Genomic DNA, 23,558 nt, shown 5'->3' on the forward strand with positions numbered 1-23,558 from the left:
CTTGATGTTTAATATTGCAGATTGGGAAATGCTGCAAGAGCAACTGCAGTTTTTTTTGTTGGCAGAACAAACAAAAGTTCTTTCCTATATATTTAACACTTCTGTATTACTCTGAAATATTCCTACAGCCTATTGCATTTGGCGAGAATATTAAATGTAGTAAAGGTTTTCATTCAGGCGTCTTCAACAAGGGGAACTATTGCACGTTTCCCAATATGTATATAAAGGTACGTGCACAATTTCCACCAAATATTAGAATCTAGTAAACAACTATAGAAATTTGGGTAGCACAGTGGCACAGCTGAGAGAACTGCTGCCTCGCAGCCAGAGATCTGGGTTCGATGCTGACCTTGAGAGCAGTCTGTGTGGAGTTTGCACGTTCTCCCTGTGACTACGTGAGTTTCCTCCAGGTCCTCTGATTTTCTCCCACATCCCAAAGATTGTAGGTTAATTGGTCTGTAAAATTGCCCCTAATGTGTGTAGGGAGTGTCTGAGAAAGTGGGATAACATAGAACTAGCGTGAATGGGTGATCGATGGTCCACGTTGAATCGGTAGGCTGAAGGGCCCGTTTCCATGCTGAATCTCTGAACTAAATTGCTATAAAATTATTTTGCATTCTCATATCAACTGAGTTTTATTTTCAATGAAATCAGGACACAATCTCATCAAGAGGATTTTTTTTCTATATTTCATCAGTACCTGATGATGTGCGGGCCATTAAAGAAACACTTTACATTGTGGGATACATTAGCTTTACTGTGAAATGTTTCAAAGCTCTTTGATCAAAATTTGATAGACCGAAACATGTAAACTGTCATTGCTGATACATTTCCCAATCCGTTCATATTCTAACTTGGTCTCTTTACAGAACCCAACCACCCACACCCTTCCATCACCTGCATAACTCCCCTCTGTTCAGCTCTTTGCCCCGTATTGCCTTCTGTTTATACATTTAACCACAGAAATATGCAACTGCTGCTCTTTTAGTATAATTTGTGCAGTGCCCATGTTCGTGACCAAAGAGTTACCACTCCACTGAGAACACACACAGCTACAAGATTCCTGCTGCTGTCAGCCATTTGGAGAGGGGAGGGGGGAGGGGAGGGGGGAGGGGGGGGGGGGGGGGGGAAGACGAAGGACAAAGACAATATGTGAAGCAAATGAGAAAGCAAAAACCATAAAAACACACTGCCATAGACAGCAGAAAAAAACTTTAAGAATGTCAGAAATACATGAATGGATATTAGAATATACACTATAACTTTTATATTAATTGGTATATGATTTAATGAGAAAGGTGGTAGTTTTGTAAATAATAGTAAATATATAAAAACCTCAACAAATAAAATTACTTCAATATATTTATATAGATATTAAATAAAATCTTTTCCCAACATATGCACACACTTCTCACCCTTTAATTAGTAAGCACGCCCAGTCAAACATTTGACAGCATTTTAATAAACGATGTTTTCGTTTACCCTGCTAAACAATGAAAACTGTTCATTTGCAGTATTAAAAAGATGAATAACTTTAATTCATTTCGTAAACTCCTCACGCATCGATTAACAATTCACCATTTTTGTTTCAGTGTTTAATCACTATAAAGATAGATCAAAGCTCAGAATCTTTAGCCGAACCTAGCTCCCTCCCCCACGGAAAAAAAAAGCACCACATAGAAAATCCTTTAAAAAAATATATAAAATGTAATACTAACTGCAATTAAACATACGTCACCTCCCGCTAGTTTACATTAATCTACTTTGCAAACATGCGTTCCAGTCTGTACGACTTCACTTTTTTTTCCCCCGAGACAAATGTTTTTTTTGAAAGTTGAAAGCGGTCCAAAACAGGACCACACACACACACTCGCTCACTCACTCACTGGCTGGCTCAGTCACTCACTCAGTGGCCGGCCCGGCTAGGCCCGCCCGCCCGCCCGCCACTCGGCCGCACCGGTCACTGGCTCAGTCACTCACTCAGTGGCCCGGCCCGGCTAGGCCCGCCCGACCGCCCGCCACTCGGCCGCACCGGTCACTGGCTCAGTCACTCAGTGGCCGCCCCGGCCCGGCTAGGCCCGCCCGACCGCCACTCTCACTCAGTGGCCGCCCCGGCCCGGCAAGGCTCGGCCGCACCGGTCACTGCTGCTGCTGGGGGCGCTCACAAAATGGCGGCTTTGACAAGCTCCACACTTAAAGAGAAGCTGCACCCCCACCCCGACAAACAAGGTGCCACAAATCACCCTCCTCACTCCCCCCCTGCACCCTCACCCCCCCTGCACCCCCAACCCCACAAACAAGGTGCCACAAATCACCCTCCTCACCCCCCCCCTGCACCCCCACCCCGACAAACAAGGTGCCACAAATCACTCTCCTCACCCCCCTCCCTGCACCCTCACCCCCTGCACCCTCACCCCCAACCCCCAACCCCACAAACAAGGTGCCACAAATCACTCTTCTCACCCCCCCCCTGCACCCCCACCCCCACGGTGCCACAAATCACCCTCCTCACCCCCCCCCACCCTGCACCCTCAACCCCACAAACAAGGTGCCACAAATCACCCTCCTCACCCCCACCCCCCTGCACCCCCTCCCCTGCACCCCCAACCCCACAAACAAGGTGCCACAAATCACCCACCCCCCATCCCACAACACCCAGACGCCGTGAGGTTTATACAAATGTAGAGATTAATTATAAAGGATTACAGCAACGTCTTTGTAACTTTTACTTGGCCTTCGGCCAGACAGACATACAATAAACAATCCCACTCCGGTATGATGTTTCTTCATCTCCCCCACCCACCTCGTCTTTTGGTGGCACTGATTCATAGTTTTAAACTTTGATTCGGCGGAAATAAAACAAACTCCCCCCGAGAGGGGAAAGGTCTTACCTTCCACCCACAGCTCCTCGACATCGGTTTCAAGATTAGCAGCCCTTAATCCCACTGCGAACGCCCCAAATATTAACAGGCCCACAACGAAGAACTTGCCACAGTTCCTTTGAATGTAACAGCCCAGATTAAAAAACAGTTCCTGAAATTTAGCTCGAAGCCACAACGGTGCTTTCCTTCCAGTAGCCTTTCCCTAAAAGAGAAAAGAGACACTTGAGAATCTGAGGGAACTCATCGGACAATTGCATCCTTAAAGAGACAGCACTCCTTTCAATTGACGATTTCTAGTTGCAACAATTGTCTTTTTGTGAATAAGTAAAGCTTTAAAGCCCAAAGCTTTTAATTAAACTTGCGCCATTAAACACTGCCCATTGGATTATATCATATTACGTATTATGTTACTAAAAGTGACGGCAAGTCTCTGCAGCGACTGTCACTTCATCTGTCTAAATTGCAATCCAACCTGCAGCGGTGACAGACTACAGGGGCAGAAACACTGCTGCAAAAGGGGATCGGTATCCCATGCTGTGAAATCCAATCGGTACATTAAAATATGCAAATAAATTAAGAGGACAGGATAAATGCATGCAAATATATAATGTACATAAAAGTTAAACCCCGAAAGAATCGACGTGTTAAGTTTTTGTATTTAATATATTGAATGTAACAGCCGGATTTATTGGATCGACATCTAATAGAATACATAGTAGCAAAGAGTACATCCACGTGGTTGCTCTGCTGTAACATCATAAGCTGGAGTAATTCATTTCCATAGCAGTATCAGGACGCTGTGATCTGAATTAGGAAGTGAAGCAGCCATCTGAGAGTTACGACAATATTTGCGAACGGAAGAGGGAGCCACATGGATTTCAGTTTATAACTCTACTCTGAACAGATACGATCGCTTAAAGAATGTTTCGCTTTTTGTTTACTTTAAAACTTAAAGCATGCAGCCAGGACTTTGCAGATTTTTGTATCTTTTAAATGCAATCCTAAATCCTCATTGCTGTAAAGCAACTCCACGCAAAAACATGGCGAGTTAAAGAAACAAGAAATCCCACACACACATCCAAGTGAGTCGATGCTCCCTCCGTGCTATTTGGACTGCAGCGATTGTGGAAGCGCCGCCTGGGAGAGCTGAGCTTTGTTATCCTCGCTTTAAAACTTTCACTTCTACTTGCTGCTCAGTGTAAGCATCGATGCGGCGGCGATTAGCTCCCACTCTACCGTTTATGGATAAGAATAGGGGAACACAAAAGGCCCCCCAATGCACAAAATGAGAAGCAAACATAAAAAGGGTTTTACGAACTGGAAATGCACCTTTGAGATCTGATCCAGCGCGAAGGCAGCATCGCAATAGCTCGGCCGTTCCAGATAATCTAAAACCGCTGTCGGATGCCGCAGGTTTCTCCTTATCCTCCTCCTGTTTTGCTGAACATGGTCCTCCTCCTCCTCTGTCCTTCGGCGCTCCGTAATGTTAACAGCCGAGGCCATGTTGTTGATGGGACTTGGGCAGTATAATCACACACCGTCTTAGGTTCCACCAAACTTTAATCCTCAACAAAGTAGACGCTGCCTGGCAAACTTCATACTCCTCGTAGCGATGGCGAGTCAAAGTTTGCGCCTTCCATTCCCACATTTCGCGATCTGGGGGATCCTGGAGTTATTCTACATTCACGGGGGCACAGTGCGCTTTAAAAGAGACCGGAGAGGGCAGCTTGAAAACGTTCACCTTCTTGCAGAGACTCGGGGAGTTTACCCGCACCGATCACTCGCTTGAACCATACTGTGCAAAACAGGCCCCGGAGCTCGGTGAGCCTTGATTCAATAGGGAAAAAAAGCCTGTCTCTCCATTTAGGGGGGAAGGAAAGCAAAAACCCGCCTCCAGGGCCGTCAGATGGCTGGGTGAAGGTTTGTATTGCTTGGCTCTGATTGGCTGAGGAAGGTTGAAATTACTCAGCAAACACGACTATTATTAGCTGCTTAGCAACAGCTCACCAAAGTAGAGAGACCACCCAGGCTGCGAATGCATCCATCCCCACTTCAGGGGAGTCGCGGTTCGGCTGAAAGAAATCATAGCCTTTCACTCCCGTCACAGTCTTTCTCTCTCTCTCTCCTTTGCACGCACTTGGTAAAACAAACTTTTATATATTTTCGACAGAGCTGCAATTTAGCAATTTTTTCCCGTAACAGCAGGTTGGGGGTTCTGCAGATTACAGGGAGTCCGGTCCTGGCGAATGATTTTGAAGTTTTATTTTAACCATTTGCTCTTGTTTCAATGGACATTCTTTATCTTGGCATCGAGTTGTAACAAATACTGGGAGGTCTCAGTTGAATTAGCAGGCTTGCACGGATAATGACAGCCTTTGGATCGTGCAGTTGGAAGTACGAGGTGTGTGTGTATGTGCGCGCACGTACATTTTCTTTCGAAATTTTTCAATAGCTGCTCTTTCTCAAACCACGCGAATGAAAAGAATATAAACTATTAAAACTCTCCCACAATAAATAGGAAATGCACCCGAATGGATATAAATCTTTGGGAAATGATTTAACTTCATTTTTTGTTCCCTATCTGGGACTTTTCAGACAAATAGGGATATCTTTCATTTTAATCGTAGAAATCCCACACACCCCTCCCACCGCCCCCGCACAAACCACCCATACACATTTTCATTTTATTCATTGGGAGATGTGGGGAGTTTCATTAGGGTCATGTGACCGGCGTACCCAGGGCGACGCGCTGACACAATGTGAGAATGGCTGAATTACAGTAGTATCAAAGGAAGAAAACAAAATCCTCAGTGGTCCTGTCAAACCCCATCAGGATCAATCTGATTTGCATGGATAATTAACAGACTTCTGTTAATTTCAGAAGGGAAAGGGGGATAGGATGAGGAAAGGAAACTTGCTCAGTTGAATTTCACATTCATGTGCGCCTGTGCGTAAAGAATCTGAGGCAAGCTCCGAACAATTCCGAACAAGATCTATCCACTCGCCGTCATTCCGTACGATAAACTACGTCCATTTATATATGGCGCCTTTCAAAACGTTATAAAGCGGTTCGCAGTCAATGAAGGGTCGCTGTTTCAACACACGAAGCGCAGCGGCCAACGTGTACACAGCAAGATCTCACACGCACAAAAACATGATAATGTGAGGATAATCTGCTTTCCAGAATGTCAACGAGGCGAAAACATCGGGCAGGAAACAAGGCTTCCCTTCGTGCTTTTCCGTGAAACATTGGCCTGGGGTATTTAACATTCACTTGGGAGAACAGACGGAAACTCGCTTTAATTTCTCATCCGATTGACGGCATCCCTGATAGAGTAGCCTTTCAGTGCTGCATTGTCGAATCAACCGAGATTTTTGCGCAAATCTCAAGAGTGGGATTTCAATTTTCTGACTCAATCAACAAAACCACAACACACACACACGGTTCAACATTTTAACTTGCTGAGTTAAAGTTTGAAGGGCAATACACCACTTCAGGAAGACTCTGCTTTCCACTATCTTTCTACCATTCGGTGTCAAACCTTGTCAAGGCCTCAAACTGGTTTTATTGATGTCCGTTCATAAAGACGGTCAACACTAAACCGCTCCCTCGGCCAACCACATCAATACATACACAATGTGCCTATTTAGAGCAATCCCGTTTACTATACTCTATCAAGCCAAAGCTGTAAAGTTACACAAAATAGTATAACAAATTCACCTTTACATTAGGTATAGTAAATAATCATGGGAACATAAATGGCACAGTATATAATAGCTAAAATTAAGTATATAAGTTACATGCAGTGTGTCGAGTGGGTGTACGGAATTGATTATTCGTGATTTCTAGCACCTTGACGCGAGCACACGGAAGTAGATTAATATCAGCAGATATATACCACTCTAATCCAGAATGTCACTTCATAAAATCAGAATCAGATTCAGATTTGAAGCCATGTTTTTCCTCAATAAATGATTTTGGCGACAGTATTAAATATGAATAGACTTAATCTATACAACAAATGTTTACAACTTTCTCAACTTCACATTAAAGCAAACACCTTAATTTGAGCAGGTTTCATAATCCATACGTAAGTTTCCAATAATTAACTTCCATTCATCAATTAAATATTAATTATCAATAATAGTTAGCTTAATCATTTAAGCATAAATGAACTGATATTTCATCGTCGTATATCTCAATCCAATTCGACCACATTTTGCTGTATTATACAGAAAATTGGGAAATGTACATTGTTTTCGATTTATTTATTTCGGAAAATCTGATAATTATAAATGTGATCTCCAAATCTTAGCTTGATAATATGGTCGATTGTCACCTGTCTGGTGGGAAATGTAATCAATGTCTGCCCTAACCACTCTTAGAATTAATACATGTATATGACTAAACCGCGCTCTCGAAGTATATTTTACATTACTCCCCTTAGAGGTCCCAAGTGGTATTGCAACAAAGCACGAAGATTGATGAATTAGTCAAAAGGAATCTAAATTCTGAACTAACATTTACTATCACAACAGCTGTATTTTGTTCCCAATTGGGTTTTATGTTTTCTGGATTTGCGTATGTAAATATAATTTAACCCTCTGTGCATTTTAGTATTCCGTTTATAATAACATTTATAAATATCAAATATCACACCAGACGAAATGTGATAGAACAAAATTGTATTCAATTCAAGAGAAGACTAATCAGAAAATTGGCTCAAATAAAATGATAATTTTTCATATTAAAGATCTACGAAATGGCAAATTAATGCTACCCTTTCAAATGGATGCATTATTGGCGAATTTTAATTTACACAATTTATTTTTCTCAGTAATAAAGATGAAAAATTAAGTCAATTCACTTTGTTGGTGGTCTACAAATAGTACGGGTTAATTGTGTTAACACATTTTTGTTAACTTAAGGTTAAATAAGGTTAATCAGAAACTTCTTATTGCCTAAGATTAAGATTACCATGATGACCAACTGACAAATATGTTTGCTAACGTGATAGAAATTAGATTTTATCATGTTCTACCTATCATCAATCCAAACTTGTCGCGAACCTCACTTCCATGTACCCACTTTTAACCACAATGATTGTGCGCACACAAATACGATAAGCAAGGTATTTGGTTGGTGGTAAAATATAATGGCACCAAATGTCCAAGGGCTCTCTTTGACTTTCTTTTAAAGATGCCATGTCAAAACGTCTTCCAATTTATAATGAGTGGTTGTTCTATTTAAAAAAAGGAATGTTTAAAAGGGCGGTGCATTTTAAGCTTGTGCTCCATGGACATAGGGAATGGATAGAGTACATTTGGCATGTAATTGCTTTGCTTCTGTATGGCTGCAGAGAAAGGAAGAAGTGTGAGCTCAAACTTTCAACGTGGGTGGTCAGCTATGGATGCCCCCAATTTGCCTCATTACTAATGCATGCGAGTGTTCCATTGCGAAGCGATAATGTTGTTCGTAATCAATCTAGCCTTATTTACATTTGGAAGCATTGCTGTCTTTAATATGCATGCCTTGTTCATGTAAACAGCGTTCGACGACCGCTTGGGTTAACTTCAACAAATCATTATGGGTCTCCTCATAATGGTCAGAATCGTTTTTTTCGTCAAATGGATTTAATCAATTTTATTTGTCATTTGACTCTTATGGAGCATTTTCCATCTCTTGCGTTTGAACCTTTACTTGTGCGATGGTAATTTATTTTACACCAAATGTCCGGTGTATATTGAGCCAACCATTTAATGTATATTAAAATGATATCCACAATATGCAAATTTTAAACTTCATTTTGTTATTTCTCATTTCAAATCGTGGTTAGATAGACACAACGTAATACAATACCCTACAATGTTTATTATTCCCGTTTTCAACATCATTATCTGATTTGGCGAACTCTACCACGTTTTATGATTTACATTTACAGGAAGGATTCAATCTTATTGATTTAATCAATAACATGTTTTAGTAATCATATCTGGTTGTTGAAATTATCAATAAGAATGAATATTTTCCCTTAAATATCTCCATCCATCTAACATGCCCTGGTTTTCCACTATCCTGATCATGCTGTCATTAATCTATAGATTTTGAGGTATTTCAGTATTTTCTTCTGTTAAATAGAGAGTGTCAATAACCTTGCGCCAATGGCACATTCAGGCATCACATCTTGCTGCAAACTTATCCGAATCCAACAAATACAGGTGTTTCATCTTTACTTGTTTGGAGCCTCCATTGAATTCTAGGCAGACATGGCGCCAATTGTGTAAGGAAGCACACACGCTATACAGTATGTTACTCTCTGATTGACACAAATCAATCAAACCATTTTTGATTGCTATAAATGTGAATGAAATAGGGCTTTCTACATTAGTTCCTTTGGGAACAAGTGTACCTTTGGGACTATATGCTGTAACCACTGGATATAAATAAGAAAATGTATAGATCTACATAAAATGTTTAGATCCATCATTGTGTAGCTTTAACTTTAACATTAGCTTTAATTCTGGAGCACTGAGGAAAATGCATTGCACATCATTGTAATTCACCTCTAAATAGCAATAAGTTTTAGATTTTCAGTGTTGCTGATTTTGCCTGGACTAATTAATAAAAAATGGTCAATTTGTGAAAGATGTTTTCAATTTTCTTTGAACTAATTTCTGTTAACAGATTTTTTTCAACTGAAGTTGACGTTGTGCTCCAACGTGCTTTAATCTTCAAACACAGCACAGTAGTTTTTCTTGTAACTGGTTTCAATATGTCAAGCCTCCCCTCTGCTTCTCCCACACACGATGGGGGGAAAAGCACCACTCACAAAAACTGTCAAAATAATGCGACTAATTACCCCTGATCGAGCTGAAAGAGCAGTGCATTGCATGTTGCCCAGAGCATGGATACCGAATTAGGAATAGAACACACAGCCATATATACACCGACAAACTCACACAATTCTGCTTTCAGTAAGTAAGTTTAATCATTTCAGGGGCCATTCATTTGACAGCCTAGCATCACGTCTTGTCGAACACGATTGGCGACACGATCCTTTGACCTACTGCTGTAGCAAGAAATTTATTAGATATATAGGCGTGAGAAATGAAAGGAAGTAAAACAATTCCGCCTCATTGTACTCACCCTTTGACTCTGCTAATCCGGTTTACACCTCACGCCTACATCACTCAATAGGACTATTACCAGCAAAAAATAAAGCGGGGGGGGGGGGGGGGGGGGGGAGAGATGCTGAAGTCTAAGAGGCAAAACTATTTCAGCGAAAATTAAAAAAAAATTGGCATTCATTTACACGCGCCGAATTCCACCACTCGTTTTTATAGTGGAAGTTCTTTTTTTTCAAATGGCCACGCTTTAAATATAATTACCAGGTTTCATTTTATACTGTAGTCTTTGATCCGAAATAAATGATTTTGAGAACTTTTTTTCATCGAGGATTGATTTTGCTTTATAAAATGTACTTTTATCGACCGGCTCACTGTATTTTAAGTAACATTTAAGTATAAGGCACTAAATTGTTGGGGATAAGGCAAATGATAAAGTACTATATACGCGAATACTTTGGTACAAGGTACAAGGTATTGGAGGTGGATGAAAGAAAACGGCAATCATACGGCACGCCACGCTACATGCAGAAGTTCAACTGAAGAAAATATAGATGTCTTTTTCCCTGCTAGGGGAGACAGCACCGATCAGAGATTTATTTTTGTCCCAGAGGTGCATCTCTATAAGAATTGCGCTGAACGGAAGCGGGGGGCGACCTCTCGGAGCGTGAAAATGAGTTCGAGGGATCCTCGGGACCCCTAGCTCTAGTCACCCCTAGTCACCTTTTCCATTAACTCACCGTCTGTTCAGCGACCAGTTTAAGCCAAACTGGGTCTTTCTAGTACAATCAAACAGCAAAATCACCTCGGATCTTTATCAACGCTGCTGCACCACCCAACCACAATAATCCCAGTATTAGCTACAGAAGCAGAGGCTAAAATAACTGTATCAGTAACACAGCGAGTTTATGCCATCTGCCAAGCGATCACTCCAAGAGTTCTGCGGTCTCTCCGTGTTCTAATCAAAGGTAACTTACCATCTTCCCCGAACCTCCCTTGTATGACCGCGCTGGTCTCGCTTGTCGAGATATTTTCAGGAGCTAAAAGATGTTATTTCTCACAAAATTTAAAAAAAAAAGGTTTTAAAGGAACAGGGATTGTAATAATCCTGCTAGGTTGCAGTCATTCTGCTGTGTGCTGGAAGGTCTCACAATTACATGCCTGTTTCTATTAAGCAGCGCGGTCTTCGAGGTGGGTGGTCTGCTCTCAATAGGCAGGACCTGTCACCGTCACGTGACTGCCCAACACCACCGCCCCCCCCTTGCACAATAAACTACAGTTAAATCTAAACGAAACTAGCGTGCTATCAGTCAGTCCTGTGTAAACACTCGCTACAGCGCAGACCATAAGAAACCACGTACTGTGCTCAGTTGCTGTGAAATCCACACGAAACTTTCCGAAATATTGACAACTAGAAAAGGAGATTATTTATCCATTGTTGAAATGGCGCTAACTAATTCTGTGTGGAAACTGATAAATAAATGGTGATATATCGGTGGGAGAAATAGCTGTATAAACACGACTGGTTTCAAAAGATGAAACTGCGTAATTGTATACTTTACATTGTCACGTTTCACAAAGGGAATCATTTTGTTCGTCTTCTATAAAAAACAATTGAAATGTTCCAAAATACTGATCAATAATCTTTAATGTAGGATAGGCACCGTGAACGTGGAGCCACGTTCCACCCAAACACTGCATTTGCGAGGAAAAGGACATTGCTGCGCTCAGATACAATTCTTCAAAGCAATTTAACTGTTTCAGAAGTTAAATATCTTATAATTTTATTGCCTAAAATTCATGTCTTTAGTAACGCGGGGAACGGACGTGGAAAAAAGTTGAATTACAGAATAAGATGCGATCTCAAGATTCAAGGCAATGACAAGGGGAGGGAGAGGGGGGGGGGATGAATAGCAGTGGGATACAGTGTAAAGAAATACGGGAAGAGAACGAGACATCGTGTAACAATACATGAAAGGCAGAAAATAACTTTGTCAGAAATAATGAGACACCAAGACAGAAACACCGAGTGAAGTGGCAAATATAGACCGATTGTAAGACTGTGCGTGTGTCTGAGAAGGGTCATGTTGGTAATCAGAGCCAGAGAAACTTCCAAGTCTAGGTCAACTTAAGTAAAATGCGGATGCAAAATAAATAAAATGTGTCTTAAAATGTAATAGTCCATATACAAAATATAATACATTGTTGACTCCTGCCACAGATTAGCTTCTACCTGTGCGCAAGAGTCAAGTAGTATACCAGCTATTCTTGATTTTTTTAATGCTGTGTTGGTTGCTTGTGGATGTACAATAGATACCACACGGATAGCTGCCCCTTGCAAACATCGTTCACGCTGAGCTGCAATCAATACTGCCAATTCTGATCATCGCAAGAAACGGATAGCGTATGACGTTGGATCTGTTCACCTTCCGAATGACGTTTCTGCTTTAAAGAAAACGAAAAGAGCGTTTAAAGATTTTAAGTTATCATTTAAACCACAGGGAACTTTTTTTGAGTTGGGAAACTGAAGACCCCACAGATGCCGGAGGATGTTTTGAACTGCTTTAATTGCAATTTCCATACGAGACGGGAAGACAAAGATGGAACACAGGCGGAAGAGTGGGTGGGGGGCTCTGGAGTGGCGATGCTATTCTTAATCCAATAAAATAATCGGTTTCAATGGGTGTAATTCCGTCCATTAAATATGTCAGATGTTCAGGTTTTTATTTCGGAATGCAGACATTATTAGTTGTGGGGCATTCGTTAAATAACAGAAAAACCTTAGTACCAATAAACTTAAACATAACCCTTAAATATCTGTAAATGATACAGCTCAGTTGCTGAATACTGGTCACAGAGGTGGCCAAGTGCAAGTAGGTTACAGTAACAATTCAGAGAATTCGTGCACAATGGGGGGTGGGTATCATTTTTTGATTAACAATAAAGTGAACCAAAACAGTATGTTGGTTCTTGTTTTACCATTCTGTGAAATGAAGGTCACTGGGCCAAAGCTGGTGAAGGATGGAATTCCCCTCCAACCCAAAAACACCTCTTCCTGTTTGCAGACACAGGGCAGTCTTGGGCCTTCTCCCAGGATAAGGAGCAAGTGGGCCAGTTTGGTCCTGGCTGGCTTGGACAAACGGGCTGGGCTATGCTAAATGACCAAATTAGATATAATTTTCCTGAAAATGTTGTATTCCGGGTTTAATTCATTATTATATGGTAGATCTGGTGGCTTGAAGTTAGCATACATCAAATGATAGGACATACATTGATATTGGGTGTAATTGTGCTCATCAGCATGGGCTGACTTAAACATAAGCAAGCCAAAAATGTTTAAACTCAGCGTGTGAGGCAGCATCTATGGAGCGAAGGAAATAGGCAACGTTTCGGGCCGAAATCTTTCTTCAGACTGATGTGAGGGGGGGGGGGGGGGGGGGGGGATGAGTATAATAAAGGAAGAGGAGGGAGAGCTAGAAGGGGAGGAGACAGTAAGGACTTACTGAAATTAGAGAAGTCAATGTTCATACCACTGGGGTACAAACTGCCCAAGCGAAATATGAGGTGCTGCTCCTCCAATTTCCGGTGGTCCTCACTCTGATCATGGGGAGGCCCAAGACAGAAAGGTCGGATTCGGAATGGGAGGGAGGGGGAGTTGAAGTGCTGAGCCACCGGGAGATCAGGTTGGATATAGTGAACCGAGCGGAGGTGTTCGGCAAAACGATAGGAGGATTATTTGTTGTATGTGATGGCTGGTAGAACAACATACAACGTACAACAAATAATCCCACGACATTTACGCCACCTCCAACGTGACCCCACCACTTGCCACATCTTCCCACTTCCTCCCCTTTCCGCTTTCCGCAGAGACCACTCCCTCCGTAACTCCCTGATCCATTCGTCCCTTCCCACCCTTCCCACCCCATCTCCGGGCACTTTCCCTTGCAACTGCAAGAAATGCTACACTTGTCGCTTTACCTCCCCCCTTGACTCCATTCAAGGACCCAAGCAGTCTTTCCGGGTGCGACAGAGGTTCACCTGCATCTCCTCCAACCTCATCTATTGCATCCTATGCTCTAAATGTCAGCTGATCTACATCGGTGAGACCAAGCGTAGGCTTGGCGATCGCTTCGCCGAACACCTCCGCTCGGTTCGCAATAACCAACCTGATCTCCCAGTGGCTCAGCACTTCAACTCCCCATTCCAAAACTGACCTTTCTGTCCTGGGCTTCTTCCATGGTCAGAGTGAGGACCACCGTAAATTGGAGGAGCAGCACCTCATATTTCGTTTGGGCAGTTTGCACCCCAGCGGTATGAACATTGACTTATCTAATTTCAGGTAGTCCTTCCTGTCTCCTCCCCTTCTAGCTCTCCCTCTAGCCCTCTGGCTCCTCCTCTTCCTTTCTTCTTCACCCCCCCCCCCCCCACCCCCCCACCCTCACATCAGTCTGAAGAAGGGTTTTGTTGCCTATTTCCTTCGCTCCATAGATGCTGCCTCACCCGCTGAGTTTCTCCAGCATTTTTGTCTACCTTCGATTTTTCAGCATCTGCTGTTCCTTCTTAAACAAAAATGTTTAAATTTGTTTTTGGTCAGCAAGTAAACACGGGGAAGGTTGGTTATTCACAATCAGTAATGAATCACACATGTAGATGGTTCCAATCCACACACAGGTAGGTGTTTCCATTTTGCACACATATAGGTGTTACAAAAGATCAGCAGTGAACCAACTGAGTATCAAGGAGAATCCATTAACTTTCATGTTTGTTCTTGTCAGTGTTAGCGCACAAATCACCTGATATGTCCCATTTAATTTATAGTTCATCGGCTGGTTGGAAAATATGGGAAATACCTGACGTAGCAGTAAAGAGATGGTTAAAATCAGATTCAGCTCCTTTATGTGTGTTATGTGTTGTTACTGGTAAGACTGCACCATAACTGGTGGGCTATCATATTTAAAGTCTGTATCACAATGCCATAACTTTCACAAAATAAAGAATGAAAAAAAAGAATGAAAAAATCATTTATAACAACTCAAAAATACCGTGTGAACTGATGTCTGTCTGGAATCAGTTATCAGGATGGCATTCAATATAAGAACCCTATTTTGTGCTAATTTGCTTAATTGACAGATATCTTTCTTCTCTGAATTGCACACCTATTTGGCAGAGAAAGGGAAGAATAAAAAGTGACTTTAATGTTACGCGGGGATTCAATAACTGGGTGAAATGAAGGTGTTTGTGCCTGCAGCAAAAGTCCAAATTTGGGGCCTAAACAAAGAAGATAATTGCTTCTAAATCCAGTGTAGAATTTAGAAAATGCTCCTTTGAAGTGAAAGACAGATATTTAAGCAGATGTTAGATACACACAAGGAAAAAAATAGAATATTGCCCTGATAGCTTGAGATAAAGTAAGATGGAAGGAAGCTCATGTAAGTATTTGTTTCCATGTTGTTGCTATTGTCTACACCAATTCCTATCCTGAGTCAAATGTCCTAAAGTTCCATGCATTATTATTCATTCTTTCTCAGCTCCAGTACACATCCCCATCTTTCACAATCTACTGAAATCTCTCAGCATTCACATTGTCTTACATACCTTTCTTCTTGGACACATTTTCCTTAACGATACAAGTATAATTTAAAATCCTGAATAGCTGTTAAGATGGTATACTGGACCTCCCACCACTTTGAAATCTCCTTTCAATATGATTTATGGCATGTTCATAAACAAATGAAAACATTTCAGTGTGTGTGAAATGGATGCTGTCTAAATTATTTGAAAAATCATCAGTTTATTACATTACACAAGTAAAAGTATTCTAAAAATCAAAACTAATTAGTTTAAAATTCTGAAGAGTTTTGTGTGGATGAAAATAGTTTCCTGGCCCTTATTCAGCATGCTCAAGTGCATTAACTGTGCTTCCTTTCTTTAGCAAATGGCACTTACAGTCATCACACCTTTGACAAGTATTTCGAAGTAAATGGAAAGTAAATTGCCAATAATTCAGTTTAAAAGATCCTTGGCTAAGAAAATCACAACGTTTATGGAGATGCATGAATCCACTTGTTGTGGACTTTAATGAAACATATTTTTCACACAATTCCTCTTCCCACCAAATCACAGTCCTTTTCAAGAGATTTCAAACTTATTTTGCCGTTATAAAATTGCATTAAAAGAACATTGGAAAACGTGCCAATATGTAAATATAAATGCTTAAAAAGCATTTGTTCAAAAGTACGTGATGTGAGCAGAATTAGGCCATTCGACCCATCAAGGCTACTCCACCATTTCAATCATGGCCGATTTATCTTTCCCTATCAACACAATTTTCCTGCCTTCGCCCCATAACCCCTGACACCCGTACTAATCAAGAATCTATCAATCACTGCCTTAAAATATCCATTAACTTGGCCTTCACAGCCTTCTGTGGCAATGAATTCCACAGATACACCACCCTCTGACTAAAGAAATTCCTCTTCATCTTCTTAAAGGTATGTCTTTTTATTCCGAGACTTTGACCTGTGGTCTTTGACTACCCCACTAGTGGAAATATCCTCTCCACATCCACTCTATCCACTCTTGTTTTTCATGTCTGAGATAAATGTAACAGATATTTTCTGTTATGTTGGGTGAGTGCAGCTCAACAACATTCAATGGTATTTGGACATCTAGAAAGGAGTAGATTTGCATCCATCTGCTCTACAGCAGAGCGACCATTATATACTTACTACTGGATCCTCTGCTATGACTTGTGAATTATTTTGCGTATAATTCAGGCCAAGATTAGAAACGTCCTTTTTAAAATCTGAAAACTGAGAATGGAACTACAGACATCCTGTATTCTTACCTCACCTTGCAGTAGAAAGTGTACATAGGGCTCTATTTGATATGTTGGAAGTACAGCATCAAGATCCATTGTAGGCAATACAGAATGGAGCAAGTGGCAACTTACTGGGGTGAAACTCCTAACAACAGAGATCTAAAGTGTTTTAAAAAAAAATCATGAATGTTATTCATAATGCTGTGGAGACCTAGATCTTCAATTTACAATCGGCTCCTAATTCAGAATTATTAATTTTGGGGGTTTGATTATTTGTTAGGAGGCTTCACATTCCACATAGAAACATAGAAAATAGGTGCAGGAGTAGGCTATTCTGTCCTTCGGGCCAGCACCGCCATTCAATATGATCGTGGCTGATCATCCAAAATCAGTACCACGTTCCTGCTTTATCCCCATATCCCTTTATTCCGTTAGCCTTAAAAGCTATATCTAACTCTCTCTTGAACACAAGTAATGGTCAATGATCCAATCTAATATCTATCAGCCACAAAATGGCAGGCGATATCTTCTCCGGTGGCACTGGCACATCCATCAAAATCAACAAACCTCCCAGAAGGACTCAGAAAGTGCTAGATAACAACCATGAACTGACCAGCCAAAGTGGGATCTAAACAGCCTGCAGTAGTTGCCAGACCATTTTATGACATCATAAAGCAATACATGGCAAATTAATCCCATGGGGCCTCCGCTGAGGACGAAGTCTGCCACTGCACTTACTTCCCTCACCAAGGGAATCATAGATTGGAGGCAGTGGACACATACTAAACTTAACACAACATAGAAACGTCAGGAAGAAAGTAGACTAAACCCTGATTAATATGGAAATAAAGTGAATGCAATTTATTATGCTCATCTGTTGCTTTTTGTTTCCTCTATCAATGTGGGAGTGGCATGTGTAAGATAGATAGAGTAAAACCAGCTTTGCGTGTAAAATTGGGATCTACCAGAATTTAATGTCAAAGCCAAGTGAACTCTTCATAAAGCCATCTAGCACAATTTTATCTATTTTCTGATAGAATCCATTTAGATTAGATTAGATTAGATTCCTTTATTGTCATTCAGACCTTTCGGTCAGAACGGTCTTTTTCTTCAATTTCTGTAAAATACTAGTTAGCTAAGTCAATAAAGCATTGTGCCTCACCCTAAGATTTATTTTACCTGGGAACTATGCTCTTTTTGTGAGGGCTGCAATTTGTAATGTTTCTTAAACTTTTACTTTTCAATTGCACTTTGAATATTCGTAATGCTACGGACAGAGATAAAAACTAAACAGAAGTTGGGAGTGTAAGAGCAGGATGTTCTAGAGAGGATTGAAATGAAAAGGCAGTGCAATCTGATGGGAACATTTAAGTTATCAAGAGTAGAGAATTGCTTTAAAAGATAATTAAATTTATAGAACTATTTGTATAAAATGTTTCATTAATTTCTATATGCCAAACTTATTCTGAAAATAAATCCCGCTAGCCAGTTCAGAACAGCATTAGTAGAAGCACTGTCGCACAGACCTTGCAATACAAATTTCCATTACAGCAGCAAGGATATCCTCCAACATGTTGTGTGGCATTCCAATCCTGCTAAATAAAGCAGAATTGAAACCGATCTAAAACATAAAGCTAATATCATGAGGTGTTGAGGAACAGCTGAAAAAATGTGCATCATTGGAATCTGTAATCATTCGATCGTAGTGTCAGGCAATGGCCACCTCACAAGAATCTCTCCACTACCTGCAATCTTCAATTGTATTGCTATCATCAAGATCCCCATCAACATCCAGAAGCTCAACAATACCAGACTGATAGATACTGTGGCTACACTAGCAGGTAGCAGCAGTGCATCCTCCTGCAGTGAATGGCTCAGCTCCTGTGGTGAGTGACTCATCTAAATCTTTTGACTATCTATAGGACACAAGCCAGAAATGTAATGGAAAGGTTTCCACATGCCTAGATGAGTGCAGCTTCTACAACACTACAGATACTTGACCCACCATGGAGGACAAAGGAACCCACTTGATTGGTACTCCATGCACCAGACAAAATATCTTTGCAACATATTGGCTGCAGTGTGTACCATCTACAAAGTGCACTGCATTTGTAGGCTACTCCAACAACACAACCTATTGTGAATATCATGTCTGGGGAATGAAGTACAGCGAATTTCGCAAATAATAGAAGGAATAGCTTCTGCAAGGCTTCATATTCCAGATGTAATGAACAGATATGAAGTAACCACCACAAAAGGGAACAACCCATCAGCGTTATTTTTAAGCAGTTCCTTGGGGTGGAGAATGTTGCTTCCACTCCCATTCTGGCAGGCAGGTTTGCTAGTGCTACACGTGTGGGTTTACACTAAATAGTGTGGGGGGGGGGGGGGGGGGGGAGGGATTGACAAATTGGGAGTATAAAGATGGAGTTAAAGGGTAACCGAGTACAGGAAAAGTTACAAAAGAGTCCTGAAGTAATGGGAAGGAGAGTTCGAGAAGGGATAAGAGAGTAAAGTCATGGCCAATAGTTACCAGTGTGAGAGGGGGGGGGGGGGGGGGGGGGGGGGGTGAATGCCAAAGTCAAAGTGTTGTTTATGAATGCGCGAAGTATAAGAAATAAAGTGGATGAGCTTGAGGCTAAGTTAGAAATTGGCAAGTATGATGTTGTGGGAATTACAGAGACATGGCTGCAAGAGGGACCAGGGCTGGGAACTGAATATTCAAGGGTATACATCCTATCAAAAAGTCAGGCAGGTGGGCAGAGAGGGTGGAGTAGCTCCATTGGTGAGGAGTAAAATTCAGTTCCTTGAGAGGGGTGACATAGAATCAGGAGATGTAGTCAGTATGGATAGAACTGAGGAATTGTAAGGGTAAAAGGACCCTAATGGGACATCTACAGCCCCCCAAACAGTAGCCTGGATATAGGGTGCAAGTTGAATCAAGAGTTAAAATTGGCATGTCGTAATGGTAATACTACGGTTGTTATGGGAGATTTCAACATGCAGGTAGACTGGAAAAATCACGTTGGTACTGGACCCCAAGAAAGGAATTTGTGGAGTGCCTCCGTGATGGATTCTTAGAGCAGCTTGTACTGGAGCCTGCCAGGGAGAAGGCAATTCTGGATTTAGTGTTGTGTAATGAACCGGATTCAAAGGGAACATGAGGTTAATGTACAATTTGAGAGGGAGAAGGGTAAATCGGAGATGTCAGTATTACAGCTGAACAAAGGGGACTATGGAACCAAGTTGACTGGAAAGATACCCTAGCAGGGATGACAATGGAACGACAATGGCAGGTATTTCTGTGAATAATACAGAAGGTGCAGGATCAGTTCATTCCAAAGAGGAAGAAAGATTCCAAGAGAAGTAGGGGGTGACCGTGGCTGACAAGGGAAGTCAGGGACAGTATAAAAATAAAAGATAAGAAGTACAACATAGCAAAGATGAGTGGGAAGGCAGAGCATTGGGTAACGTTTAAAGAGCAACAGAAGATAACGAAAATAGGCAATACGGGGAAAAAGATGAGTTGCGAAGGTAAGCTAGAAGAATATAAACGAGGATAGTAAAAGCTTCTTTCGGTATGTGAAGAGGAAAAAAATAGTTAATACCAAAGTTGGACCCTTGAAGACTGAAAAGGGTGAATTTATTATGGGGAACAAGGAAATGGCAGATGAGTTGGACGGGTACTTTGCATCCGTCTTCACTAAGGAGGACACAAACAATCTTCCTGATGTACTAGTGGCCAGAGGATCTGGGGTGACGGAGGAACTGAAGGAAATCCACATTAGACAGGAAATGGTGTTGGGTAGACTGATGGGACTGAAGGCTGATAAATCCCCAGGGCCTGTTGGTCTGCATCGCAGGGTACTTAAAGAAGTCGCTCTAGAAATCGTGGATGCATTGGTGATAATTTTTCAATGTTCTATAGATTCAGGATCAGTTCCTGTGGATTGGAAGGTAGCTAATGTTATCCCACTTTTTAAGAAAGGCGGGAGAGAGAAAACAGGGAATTACAGACCAGTTAGCCTGACATCGGTGGTGGGGAAGATGCTGGAGTCAATCATTAAAGATGAAATAGCGGCACATTTGGATAGCAGTAACAGGATCGGTTCGAGTCAGCATGAATTTACGAAGGGGAAATCATGCTTGACTAATCTTCTGGAATTTTTTGAGGATGTAACCAGGAAAATGGACAAGGCAGAGCCAGTGGATGAAGTGTACCTGGACTTTCAGAAAGCATTTGATAAGGTCCCACTTTGGAGATTAGTGGGCAAAGTTAGGGCACATGGTATTGGGGGTAGAGTGCTGACATGGATAGAAAATTGGTTGGCATACACAAAACAAAGAGTAGGGATTAACGGGTCCCTTTCAGAATGGCAGGCAGTGACTAGTGGGGTACCGCAAGGCTTGGTGCTGGGACTGCAGCTATTTACAATATATATTAATGATTTAGATGAAGGGATTACAAGTAACATTAGCAAATTTGCAGATGGCACAAAGCTGGATGGCAATGTGAACTGTGAGGAGGATGCTATGAGAATGCAGGGTGACTTGGACAGGTTGGGTGTGTGAGCATATGCATGGCAGATGCAGTTTAATGTGGATTAATGTGAGGTTATCCACTTTGGTAGCAAAAACAGGAAGCCACATTATTATCTAAATGGTGTCAGGTTGGGAAAAGGAGAAGTACAATGGGATCTGGGGGTCCTTGTTCATCAGTCAATTAAAGTAAGCAAAGGTACACAAAAATGCTGGAGAAACTCAGCGGGTGCAGCAGCATCTATGGAGCGAAGGAAATAGGTAACGTTTCGAGCCGAAACCCTTCTTCAGACTGATGGGGGGTGGCGGGGAGAAGGAAGGAAAAAGGAGGAGGAGGAGCCCGAGGGCTGGAGGATGGGAGGAGACAGCCCGAGGGCTGAGGAAGGGGAGGAGACAGCAAGGGCTAACAAAATTGGGAGAATTCAATGCAGGCAATGAAGGATCTGGGGTGACGGAGGAACTGAAGGAAATCCACATTAGACAGGAAATGGTGTTGGGTAGACTGATGGGACTGAAGGCTGATAAATCCCCAGGGCCTGTTGGTCTGCATCGCAGGGTACTTAAGGAAGTCGCTCTAGAAATCGTGGATGCATTGGTGATAATTTTTCAATGTTCTATAAATTCAGGATCAGTTCCTGTGGATTGGAAGGTAGCTAATGTTATCCCACAATGAAAGTAAGCATGCAGGTACAGCAGGCAGAAAAGAAAGTGAATGGCATGTTGGCCTTCATAACAACAGGGGTTGAGTATAGGAGCAAAGAGGTCCTTCTGCAGTTGTACAGGGCCCTAGTGAGACCACACCTGGAGTATTGTGTGCAGTTTTGGTCTCCAAATTTGAGGAAGAACATTCATGATATTGAGGCAGCGTAGGTTCACGAGGTTAATTCCCAGGATGGCGGGACTGTCATATGCTGAGAGAATGGAGCAGCTAGGCTTGTATACTCTGGAATTTAGGATGAGAGGCAATCTTATTGAAACATATAAGATTAATAAGGGTTTGGATACACTTTTTCCACACAGAGAGTTGTGAGTGTGGAATTATCTGCCTCAGAGGGCAGTGGAGGCTGGTTCTCTGGATACTTTCAAGAGAGAGTGGGATAGGGCTCTTAAAGATAGCGGAGTCAGGGGATATGGGGAGAAGGCAGTAACGGGGTACTGATTGTGGATGATCAGCCATGATCACGTTGAATGGCGGTGCTGGCTTGAAGGGCGAATGGCCTACTTCTGCATCTATTGTCTATTGTCTTTTGGCATTCTATAGGTGATTCTGAGATGACTCAAGAGGTCATTGTGGGATCTGCAGACTTTGATGCAGGTGGGGTAGGAGATGTTTGATGAGGCAGGTGTGTGGACATTTTTGTAGCTGGGGAGCTCCAACTGTCTATGTCTTTTGGATGCATGAAATTGAAGCTCTCAATGCCATCGTGAATGTACCTTCTTCAAAGTGAATGGTTATGGGCTGAATGTTGTTGGTAATGCAGCCAACAACTTCATGAAGGCTTTTACAAAATGCTTGAATTGTTTCCACTGTCTTTCTGATAATCTCTTGTTGTGATGAAAATTCAGGTTTTCGAAGTCTGTGAATGCCATGAACTGCAGTTAGAATGGAATGAGCGTAATTAGGGCCTCATTGCTGTGAGTATTGGTCTGCAAGAAGTTGCTGATGTTGCTTTGCCTGTCTTTCAACGGACTTGGAGAAATCTGCAGAGACAACATTAACCATGTCTCTCTGTTGCTGGTAGGTGCCTGGTATTGCAGCCCATGTCTCAGGAGCATACAGAAGGGCCCCAATCATGAGTTTAGTGCCGGATTTGAGGTCTTAGTTGTTACGTATTCTTTTCTTCAGATAGCCATAAGATGCGCTGACACACGGAAGGTGATGGTTATTTTCAACATTGATGTCTGCCTTCATTTAGATGATTTTTAAAAACATATTTGGACATGTCATATTTTCCATCATCACCTCTGCTATTGTCAGCAAGTGTTGTACATCAGATGAATGTTGGTTGAGGACCTTTGTTTTCCAAATATTATTTGTAAGATGCATTATCTCATATGCTCACCAGTGACTGGAAGTTGTGAAGTTGTTAAAGGAACCCATCCAAACTAATTTTGTCGTTGGGATACTAAAGGTCAACACTTCATACCCAAAGTTAATGCTCCATTCTTTCTCCATTCTTGAGTTTTAAGAG

The 23,558-nt window shown here is 41.8% G+C and overlaps 1 protein-coding gene across 2 annotated transcripts in view; it reads right to left on the bottom strand.

Moving 5' to 3' along the window:
- Positions 1–11,157, bottom strand: part of ptch1 (patched 1) — a 71,718-nt gene extending 60,561 nt beyond the window's left edge. Inside the window, exons 1-2 of one of the 2 annotated variants that reach the window (XM_033017704.1) lie at positions 10,985–11,157; positions 2,892–3,084 (exon numbers count right to left, since the gene is read on the bottom strand). In XM_033017704.1, coding sequence (XP_032873595.1) covers positions 2,892–3,084; positions 10,985–10,987 — 196 coding nt within the window. In that variant the 5' untranslated portion in view covers positions 10,988–11,157. Of the gene's footprint in view, positions 1–2,891; positions 3,085–4,211; positions 4,761–10,984 lie in introns of those variants that run through there. The other variant, XM_033017703.1, reaches the window with a different exon arrangement.
- Positions 11,158–23,558: the final 12,401 nt, after the last annotated feature.

The sequence above is a fragment of the Amblyraja radiata genome, chromosome 3 (genome assembly GCF_010909765.2).
Source record: "Amblyraja radiata isolate CabotCenter1 chromosome 3, sAmbRad1.1.pri, whole genome shotgun sequence".
NCBI lineage: Eukaryota > Metazoa > Chordata > Chondrichthyes > Rajiformes > Rajidae > Amblyraja > Amblyraja radiata.